At 49.4% G+C, this 11,278-nt stretch overlaps 1 protein-coding gene across 1 annotated transcript; it reads right to left on the bottom strand.

The window, feature by feature from the left end:
* Positions 1 to 269: 269 nt before the first annotated feature.
* On the bottom strand, positions 270 to 1,295 carry LOC120851096 (solute carrier family 22 member 8-like). The gene has a single exon (XM_040223648.1). It carries the CDS (start codon positions 1,293 to 1,295, stop codon positions 270 to 272), a length of 1,026 nt encoding a protein of 341 aa, XP_040079582.1.
* Between the last annotated feature and the right edge of the window lie 9,983 nt (positions 1,296 to 11,278).

The following is an 11,278-nucleotide window of genomic DNA, read 5'->3' as shown; positions in this document are numbered from 1 at the left end:
GATGCTGTCGTCCTTTTGCCAATCCAGCCAAGTCTGAAAGCCTAGCACGACCGACATGTGTAACATGGCGACGCAAATCATCTTGCGCCGGCTCAGGTAGTGCACGATATACAAGAAAGCTATCGAACCAAGTAGCCGCGCAACTATTAGGGTTAAGTGCACCGTCCGGTTTTCTACCAAGGTTTTGTTAAGACTGGTGTCGTAGAGGTGAAGGAGCGTCATGAATGCACTCGAAAAAAGGGTGACGGATCGGAAACGCAGAGAACTGTTCAGGACAAGGTCCAAGGGGCTCGCTTGTTGAACGTTCGTTTGCGTGTTGCCCTCCGCAACATCACGTACTTGATGTGAGTCATCTTGGCCTTCACGTCGTCTAGGGGGTAGCGGTTTACCTTTGCAGCCGAGAGCACTGCGCGCTCGGTACCTTGGATGTCGCCCGAGGCCAGCAGCCAACAAGGAGACTCTTCAATGGCGTAGGAAGCGAACAGGAGGAAGCTTGTCGCCACCATAAGTATCGCTTGAGCCAGCCTCCAGTGTCCACCTACCGCCAGTAAGAGGAATTGGAACAGTGTCAGCCCCGCGGATGTGCACGAGGAGGCAAAGGAGCAGAAGACGACGCGATGCGTTGTTTCCGTCACCTCGAACAGCAGAACTGCCGCCATGTTCAAAACCGTCAAAGATGTCGCCGATGTCAGAAAGCGCAAGATGATAAACGTGAGCACCGTGTTGGAGACGATTATGGCCGTGCCAGAGGCGACTAGCAGTAACAGCGCGACCACGAAAACTGGTTTGCGGCCAAAGCTGTCCCCGAAGTACCCGATCACGCTCCCGGCGACGGCTCCACCGAAGTATACGAGCGAATGGAGCAAAAGGAGCCGGTGTCTGTGGCAAACCAGGTTCCACTCGCTGATGATGGACTTCCCCGTGGTCGCCAGAGCGTAGTCCCACTCGTCGCAAAAGACCACGGTTCGGTTCTCCGTCGCATTTCCCGCGTCCAGTGGAGGCTCGTAGCGGGTGCATTTGCTGAACGTGCCGTCCGGTTCCACGGGGATGCTCTGATTCTTCCAGACGTCGGTCGGCATGTAAGCTAGCTCCGGCGGTGGCCTGCACCAGTGTTCGATGGGCTGTGCGAATACCACGGTAACGAGGCTGTCGCTTACTGCGATGAAGATGGAAATCGCGGTGCACAGCAGTGCCAGTCGTTGGAAAGTGCCATGTCCGAAAATAAGTGCTGCGTCTAATGCGGCAGCTGGGGCGCTGGCGGTGCAGGCTTGGGTCAGAAGAAAAGAGCCCTTCATCTTGAGATGCGTCTGGGCAAAGCGTAGAGTCGAATGAAGAACACGCGATCTTAAGATGCTCGCGACGCTCGTTCCCTGAAACAGCTTCTGGCGCTCGAGCTCGAGCCAGTATAGTACGCTTTGCACGCGCGCCAGATTATATCCGCCATTGCTGACCTCTTGTTTTACCGATATAATGAGCCACTGAAATGGGCGGTTACAAGCCTCCACAAATGATAATGCTGGGAGAAGGACAGGGTAGAATCTATAATGCCAATAACCTGGCCTGCTATGGTAATAATGAAGTGAAGTGAACGGAAGAAGAGGAAACAAAAGCTGAAGGACGGTTATAACGGCGCCTATTCAGGGCTGCTGCGAAGCGTCTCTATCGTTCTTGCTCAGTGACGCTACCAGTAGTAAACTTTTATATTGGTGCAGTGAACTACCGGGTGAAACAAGGAGACGGTAGGCTCTTTAAATCGACCGGAAAATTCGGTTTCTTAACCTATCGCGCTACGACTTTGTGCAGCGTTGCCCACAGATGGTGCATTTTTTTCGTAAAATTTGCAAAGAGCGAACTTACCTGAGGAAAAAGTAAAGAAAGAAAAAGGCTTAGCTCCTATGGAAACGCAGCGACGCCTCCGGTCTGCAAACAAAACGGCGCCGCTTCGCACGGAAGACAAGAGATGGCGCAACGAACGCCGCAACGAACGAACATACGGCGCCGAGAGCAGGCCTTTTTAGCAGACGATCTTTTCGACTCAAAAGCGGAGCGCGTTCCGTAGGCGGCGACAGTCGCAGAAACAAAAAAGACAGGCGCGATAACAGCAAGGAACTGCAGTTCCTTGTCTGCAAAGGGCCGACTCTCGGCGTTGTCTGCTCGTTCGTTGGCGGCAGTTGGCGTCGCGACCGCTTGCGCCATCTCTTGTCTCCCGTGCGAAGCGGCGCCGTTTTGTTTGCAGACCGGAGGCGTCGCTGTGTTTCCATAGGAGCTAAGCCTTTTTCTTTCTTTACTTTTTCCTCAGGTAAGTTCGCTCTTTGCAAATTTTACGAAAAAATTGCACCATCTGTGGGCAACGCTGCACAAAGTCGTAGCGCGATAGTTAAGAAACAGAATTTTCCGGTCGATTTAAAGAGCCTACCGTCGCCTTGTTTCACCCGGTAGAATATAAAATCTTATATTTCACTCTACTATTGGCGGCGAGACCTTTCGGCTTTCGAAGGAAGAAATTTCCTAAGGTAGGAGCAGAAAATTTTATAGCTCCAACATTTTTCACTTTTTCGCCTGTTTGGGGGGTTATGGCCCACCAAAAGCCAATAGCAGAATATGGAAACTCTTGCGGCACTGGACGAAAGCATCCCTTGGTCACCGGTAGAAAACCACCAACACAAAAGGCCGGAAAAAAAGACGTGGTCAGCCACGGCCACACCGACAGCCAGGATAAAGGCCGGTTCAGACACTTGTGTTTGAGTCCGTTTCACTGCGTTGCGTCGAGAACCGAAAGCGAGTCACCGGCACATCTGTGCTTCGTATGAAGCGTGGAACCCAATTCAAGGGATCATCTGTAATAGAAAAACTGTATGGTTTTTTTGGGAACAGTTATTAAATCGTACATTGGTACAAACTTTGAAACTTGGGTGCGAGCCGGATGCCCATTCGACCGCCTCGATTTTCTCGATAAAACACAATATGGCGGACACTAAAAAAAAAAGGCGTGATGTCCATCACGCTAATGCTGACGCTAACACATACTTTGTGGGACCACGACAAGCTTCCGTGAGCTTGTTCCACTTTGGAGCTGGTAGTACAAGATTCCCTGGCGCACTTCGAAATTGTGCACTTGAGATTTTTTTGACGAACAGGTCTTGCTTTCACAACGCACTGTTATCATTTCACAACGCACAATTATTATGAAGGTAATTGTTTTGGAAGTGATTTCAATGACGAAGTCCCACGACTGCAATAGAAAAACTGGATGGTTTATTTGGGAACAGTTATTAAAACGTACATTGGTACAAACTTCGAAACTTGGGTGCGAGCCGGATGCCCATCCGACCGCCTCGATGGTCTCGATAAAACACAATATGGCGGATACTCAAAAAAAAAAAGGCGTGATGTCCATCACGCTAATGCTGACGCTAACACATCTTGGCACGCGATATAAGAGAGTTTTAGAAGAGGGGCCCCAAAGCTTGCGGGCCCCAAAGAAATAGGGGCTCACCACTGCGCATGCCCAGAACCCAAACTCCGTTTGGGGCTTTGGGTTGGCGCTTGGGCCTCCAATTGACGAAAAACGACGACGACGACGAGGTTAGCATCCTGTCATGATACCTGCTCCTGATCCGAATTAATCTAATTACTCTGCAGTTTGTTTTATTATAATAATAATAATAATAATACATTTATTCTCGAGGACTATACTCATGAAGCTGTCAGGTTCGTCAAAGCCGACATGGGCTTGTGTGACTGAACCCTTTTGGGTAGAATTGGTAACATAATCGGTCAGAAAGAAAAAAAAAACAAAAAACGTTAAGACACTAGAAGTTCACAGTAAATGTCCACTTCAGCGGTACTAATCAATATAAATTATTTGAAGAAAACAGGAGAAAAAAATAGTTAAAATTGGTTTGTCCGTCTGGTCACAGGACATTAAAAAAAAATCGACACAAACTTTGAGGCACAGATCTTCGGGATGAGGAGTCTAGCAGAATGAACAAAAAAGGGCGCACTCACACGGCACATCTGTTCACAGCACATTCAAAGATAATAATATAATAATAATAATAATAATAATAATAATAATAATAATAATAATAATAATAATAATAATAATAATAATAATACTTTATTTTGCATATATTTTAGGAGATCCAGGCCTGCAAGGGCCGCAGAAGGCAGAGTGCCCATACCAAAAGGCCTGCGGGCCCAGCCTGGGTTCTATTGTTCATAGCTGTTCACGGGTCAGTTCGTGTGTCAATACTGGCGCTGCACTACGTGGCCCGTAGGGCAGCCCTCATTATATTCTTGAGGTCGTCGGCGTCAGGTGGGAAAGTTCTGGTGTGGTCAGATGGAAGCCGACGCCATAGAGCTGCTGCACGGGGCAGCCTGTTTTATAACGCTGATACGAACAGAAAAGGCCACAGTCCTCTAGGGTGGATTTTGGATGGCCTAGCCATCTGCCTTCAACTCAGTGAGGCATGTCCATGCCTGTTCCGCTGGGCGACCTTCCGCCTGTTTTATCTCCTGCGCTTCTGACCAATGATGTTTTGGGAAACGGACCGCCTGTCTCACAAGACAGTGCCCAGCCCACTCCAATCAATGCGACGATCCCGATCAAAGGTGGTCCCAGCATGCCTTCAGCGCTGCCTCATGAAGAGCAATCAAGTGATATGCCGTACCAGGAGGTCACCTCAGTGTAGTGTCAACGTATCTTCCATGTACAGCGTTTCAGTTGGCTTCACGAGCGGTAGCATGTCTTCCTCTATCATTTTCTGCGGAGGAGAAATGTAGTGTTGCAAACTAGTGCCATCTACGGGAGTGTGTAAATAAATGGGGCGGCTCAAGGAACTTGCTCAGAGATTGGCCTGAACGTTGACCCGACTACATGTCTCTTTGATCCGACCACCGGCCCGGCTCGCGTCATGGGGCCCCGTTGGGCAGCTCGGTGAGTTGTGCCCTTGCCGGCCACCCTCGTCCTTGATATGTAGCTGGACCAGGGGGGATCGGCGCGTGTACCCCCCTTAAAACATAACATAATTTTGGCGACAAAGTCCTCTTTCTAAGTTTCGATTGAGGTCGCTGTTCGGAAGGATAATTACTGGCATGGGCGCCCGGTGACTATCGCGGTCCTGATTCTTCTTTTTCTGGGTTGGTTCCCTGTGAACATAACGATTGTCAAGTGTTGTTCGCGGACGCGGTTTGCCGGGATTGCGCCCTCGCCAAGAAGCCTTGTTCGAACGAACGAACGAACGAAAACAAAATGGCAGTCATGGCGGCCGGCGTTCCCGATTCTTGCAGCATGGCGGTTAACCCCTCGTTTTGAAGGAAGAAAAGGACCAAGTATTGAATTTCGGATTTTCGGATTTGTGACAGTGCAAATCGAAATCTTTCGCTTGAAGGATTATGAATCCGACTCGATCGAACACCTAGGTCGTTATGTTCCAGCTGTTTTGTGGTTTGCACTTCCGACCGGTGTTCTCGTCTTCACTGCAGTACTATAGCCCGAAACTTCATTTTTTCGAGAACGTCTCTACATTATGAACTAGAGTGAGCAGGTTCCTGTTATCGTAAATAGTGTTTCGTGACGGGATTTCGTTCACCTAGTTGGGTTTTGAGGCAGTTGTGTCCCGCTCGTGCAAGCGTACCATTTACAGCATTTGCATTTTAACGTAGACTTGAAACACCGTACAGAGGTTTACGCCTGAAAATATTCGGTGTATTAATACAGTACGCCGCACAAGGCTACCCGAGTCTTTTACAGCCGTTTACCTACATTCACTTACGGACTTGTAGTCTTGTCTCTCTGAAATTCACCCTTGTCGGTTGTGACCGTGTCCACACGTTGTGTGTGAACGCGCGACATACGTCACGCATCTCTTTTGCATAACGGTGTTATTGCTCACCATCGGTTTCGTCAGTCAACCTGGTGAGGTTCAAAGTCGTTGATAATAAGTTGTCAACGGTCATTCGAAAGTGTGGTGCACGTGACAATCTCTGTACGTTGCGCATAAAAGCTCTCGCGAGGTCATAATTCTTTTTGGTGTCCCGGACACGATTCCATCTTGGGTTGAAACTCCCCTTGAGTATACATGCTCCTCACTGGAATTTGAGCAATTTTTTGTTTCTTTCGTCATCTTTGAAAACAGACTTTGAAATACTCCTTATCATACCTGCAGTTACATAATGGAAAACACACAGCACATTACAGTCATACAGTCTGCGGCATTACCTTCACCTGCACTATTCCTTGCAGTCGGTGGATCGCCACCGCAGGCATGGCCCGGATGGAAGGAAACATTCCTATCATTCTTAGGAGCGTCGGGTCTTGAGCAAGTAGAGCCCAGAAGAAAAAAACAGCTCTTGTTTTCGTTGCTGGGAGTCGAAGGGCGACGTGTAGTGGCTGCTTTTGGGTTAATAAATCTTTCTGCTACAGAGCTTCATGATGAATTCGACACGTTCATGACGGCGGTAGAAAAGCATTTTGTGTTTTCCGGCTCGCTCGCGCTGGAACGTAAGGAGTTATGCAGTCGCGTACAACAGCCCGGTGAAAGTGTCACCGAGTATCTCGCGGCACTGCGCCGTCACTATGACCTTTGTGCATTCCAAGAGCAGTCAGACGAACGTATGTGTGACTTATTCCTCGATGGTTTGGACTCTCGTCGTGTCCAAGACCGGATCTTAAGAGAGTGTGTGGACAGACAGGTGCCAACACTAGATCGTGCCGTACAGTTGGCCCTCCAGTTTGAGCAGTTAGCGCTTACATCTCAGCATCATCAGTCCCGTCGAGCGGTGCCTGACGCCCCTAATTCCACTGCCCCGGTGCAGTATGTTGCGGTGCCCAATACCGAACGCGCACAAGTGACCAGTCACGAAAGTCGGCAGTCTTCGGTCTTCCCGAGAGACGAACATTCAGCTATGCAGAGTGCAGGTTTTCCGGCATGGTCATATGAGCCGACCACGCCTGCACCAAGGTTCCATCGAGGACATCCCGCTTCAGCTCATGCATCTCGCCCATCGGGACGACAGAGTCACATGCAACGTCGTGACCTGCCTCCCGCGAGGTACGGACCACAGCCAAACACCTCCTGCTGGTTTTGTGGTCGGGGAACCCACTCAAGAGAACATTGTCCTGCATTGAGCGCACAGTGTTACATGTGCGGTAAGATGGGACACTTTGCGATAGTTTGTCGCAGCCGTGCACCACCACCTGCCGCGGACGGGGATAACCGTCGTCATCCAGCCTCAAGCCTAGGACGACGACAACTCTCCAGACGTCCATGGAGGCCTGATTCGTCAGCAGCAGCATCAGCGTACAACTACAACGTTACCACGGACGACACCCCAGTTCGGTCTCTAAAACCGCAGGCTGAGGATCACAGCCAGTACAACCAGTTCATCGCAGATGTCAAGGTAAATGGAGTTCCTCTCAATCTCCTCATTGACACTGGATCGCATGTCTCCATTTTAAATGAGAAGATCTTCCAGCAAATTAACAGAGCTCGGAACATACGTCTACAGCGACCACGAAGATGTCTCATGCACTACATGCATCAGCCAATTCCAGTATTAGGTTGTTTCCTTGCTCAGGTCAAGTTCAGAAATAGACAAGCGCCATTAGAGTTCTACGTTATTCGGGGCGGGAGATCACTACTTGGCATTGATGGAGTACGAGAATTGAAGATGACCACGTCAGGCGCGGAATTTGAATGTTCCTACGTTGATGCAGCTGTCCAAGGACCAGCAGCAAGTCACCCTGTGAGACCGGCCGACGACTCCCGGAGGACTCCGTTCACCGTGTCGTCACAGCAGTTCAGTGGTTTCGGATCAAGTCAACCGTATGCCCCAGGCAACGGATCGTTTTCACTACAACCGGGTTTCAACGAATTCAAGGATACCAAGCGTTCTTGGCGACGGACCATCGCGACCACTACTTCCAAGTATCGACGCTCCACGGTTCTCATCTACAGGCACAGACGTCGTGGACATCGAGTCTACAGAGGTTAAACAACCAGTTGTCACCAGTTCAAAGTCTTCTTCAAACCCGCCAGCACGGGACACATCAAAGCTGCCTCCTGGGTTCACGGAGTTCGAGCACTTGTTCACGCCAGAACTTGGTCTGGTACGGAAGCAGACGCATACTGTAAAAGTACGCCAGAACGTGCCTCCTGTACAGTCAAGACTACGTCGTCTGCCGATCACCCTACGTGAGGCAGTCTCCGAAGAAATTTTCAAACTTGAACGTCAAGGGGTCATCGAGAGAATCAACGCCTCGGAATGGGTCTCACTAATCGTAGTAGTTAAGAAAAAGGACGGCAGCATCAGGATGTGTGTCGACCTGCGTGCGCCCAACCAGGCCGTCGTCACAGACTCTTTCTCTTTGCCACACATCGATGAGCTCCTCAACTCTTTACAAGGAGCATCACACTTTTCCAAGCTGGACCTAGCATCCGCGTTCCACCAGATCCGACTCGACCCGGTGAGTCGAGATCTAACTACATTCATTACTCATGAAGGACTCTTTAGATTCAAGAGAGTATGTTTTGGTTTGGCATCCGCTCCTGCAGCGTTTCAGCAGATAATGTCAAAAATCCTCAAAGAATGTAAAGGAGTGCAGTTCTACTTGGATGACATTATAGTTTACGGATCCTCTCAGAAGGAGCATGATCATAACTTGCGAGAGGTGCTGTCAGCTATCTCCCGAGCGGGAGTGAAGCTAAACAAGAAAGGTGTGTTCAATGTACGCGAGCTCTCATTTCTGGGCCATAGTCTGTCCATGGACGGGTTAGCACCCCTTCCATTAAAGGTAGACCACGTTCAGAATTTTGAAGCTCCCTCAGATGCAGCCAAGCTTAAAGCATTCCTAGGTCTCATCAAGTATTACAGCAAGTTCATTCCGCACTGTTCAACCATAGTCGAGCCTCTGCGACGCCTACTGCGAAAAGGCGTGCGTTCTGTCTGGTCCCCTGAAGCTCAGGCGAGTTTTGAGAGAGTTAAGGCGAGCATCCAGAATGCTCCCATCTTATCCATGTTCGATCCGTCCTTGCCAGTCCTAGTATCGACTGATGCCTCTAACTACGGTCTAGGCGCTGTACTTCAGCAACGAGCCGGGAGGCATCTTTAAACAGTTGCTTTCGCTTCCAGGTCGCTCACTGACGCTGAGCGTAGATATTCCACAGGTGAAAAAGAAGCCCTAGCTTGCCTATGGGCGTGTGAAAAATGGCACGTTTACCTATGGGGACGTCCATTCACCATTCGTACAGATCACCAGGCGTTGGTGACGTTACTCTCTAACAAAGGCTCAGGAGTACGTCCGCTGCGTATCACCAGATGGGCATCTCGTTTGTTAGACTACAACTTCCGTATGGAGTATGAGAAAGGTGTTGATAATTTAGTAGCAGACGCCCTGTCTAGATTTCCCAGTCCTGATACCGAGAACGGTATCTTTTTCGAAGAGGGCGTAGTATCCCTAGTCATTGTTCCCTTGTCTCGCACAGATTTTCAGACAGCCACGGCCAATGATCCAGTTCTGCCTGGTGTGATACGGTATACTATGTCGACATGCCCAAGCAGCACAAGAAAGTGAATTTCGATCGGCCGACGGTTGGCCAGTGTCTGGACAGCTTGGCCACTTTAAGTGCTTGGCCACCGGAGACATAAACAAGGCCGGCAAGAGTCCGGCCACAAACTAGTTGTTTTTAGCTTGTCCGCCGGGGACATAAACACTGCCGGCAAGCGCCTGGCCAGAAGTGCTCATTTTCAGCCTGGCCGCCGGAGACATAAACACGGCCGGCAAGTGTTTGGCCAGCAGTGCTGATTTTCAGCGCGGCCACCGGGGACATAAACACGGCCGGCAAGTGTTTGGCCAGAAGTGCTGATTTTCAGTTTGGCCGCCGGAGACATAAACACGGCCGGCAAGTGTTTGGCCAGTAGTGCTGATTTTCAGCTTGGCCGCCGGAAACATAAACATGGCCGGCGAGTGTTTGGCCAGCAGTGCTGATTTTCAGCTTGGCTACCGGAGACATAAACACGGCCGGCAAGTGTTTGGCCAGCAGTGCTGATTTTCAGTTGGCCGCCGGAAACATAAACACGGCCGGCGAGTGTTTGGCCAGAAGTGCTGATTTTCAACTTGGCCGCCGGGGACATAAACACGGCCAGCAAGTGTTTGGCCAAAAGTGCTGATTTTCAGTTTCGCCGCAGGGACACCCATAATCTAAACTTTCATCGCGTTGACGAAACTTTGGCATAACGACGGGCAGCGAGAGAAGCATCATGAGCGAGTGGTTGGCTGGATATTAGTGCGTGCATCGCGCGAACATTGTTAGCGCAAGCAAACGATCACCGTTTTATTTAGTTTTTTTTTTCGTTAGACTAGCACTGTGGTGTGATATGTTCATTTGGAACATTACCAGAAGTGGAAAGATATTGTGCCCGTCGTTGTTCTATGAAAATAAAATACGAAAACAGCGCCCACGTCATTTTCGCACTAACAATACCGCTGTGTCGCTGCGCGGCACTTTTAGCGCGAATACCATATCCGCAATTTTTCGGTTAGTGCTCCACATATTTACTTCCCACTGCACTCGAAGAAAAAAAAGTTGTAGTCGGGTGCATCGGGCGCACATGCTCCCCTTTCCTGGAAGACGCGCCCTCCGTTACTCAGCCAGTGTATACTTGTACACCGGCCATAAGCCCCCTTCTCTACCTTAAAAAACATATAGGTGTATCAATGCACTCAGCTTAGTAAACTGCCACGCTAGCCACGCTTCCCGATCAGCTTGTGCTTGAATCGGATAAGATTGGATATTTCAGGCTTTGTGTTTTGGAAGAGCCTAAACAAGACGTCTGTCATATATTGATTAAACTTAAGCTAGTCTCAGTAATGTTTTAATTAGGTACTAGGATACTGATTTCCTAAGCCAAGGAAAGCTAACAGCTTCGGTTAAAACCGCAACGGAAACGTTCAAAATCGAACCACACGTAAAAGAAAAAGAAAATGAACATCTCGACCTAGATGTGCGGAACGCTGGTTTTGTTGTTAACAACGGGGTTGTTGATGGGTGGTGGGCAACGCCGTGACGCTATTGACGCTATCGTGGTGATTGACGCCAGTGATGCTCGGCCGTACTACACAGTAAATTTGTTTACACCTTAAGGGTGTAAAAGGGGTGTTGTAGCAACTTACATCCTCGGCTACACCCTTTTAACACCCTAAAAACTAGGAATACAACCTCATAATTTTAACGAAAAGGGTGCTGTTTCGTGTTACACCCTACATTTAGTGAAG

The sequence above is a fragment of the Ixodes scapularis genome, unplaced genomic scaffold (assembly GCF_016920785.2).
Source record: "Ixodes scapularis isolate PalLabHiFi unplaced genomic scaffold, ASM1692078v2 PGA_scaffold10__122_contigs__length_95168666, whole genome shotgun sequence".
In the NCBI taxonomy this organism is placed as follows: Eukaryota; Metazoa; Arthropoda; class Arachnida; order Ixodida; family Ixodidae; genus Ixodes; species Ixodes scapularis.
Note: the sequence above shows the minus strand (reverse complement) of the source record. Positions and strands in the feature narration are given on the sequence as shown.

What these genes read in the sequence shown, in the direction of transcription:
- LOC120851096 (XM_040223648.1), bottom strand. Translation starts at nt 1,295, where the DNA reads ATGAAGGGCTCTTTTCTTCTGACCCAAGCCTGCACCGCCAGCGCCCCA.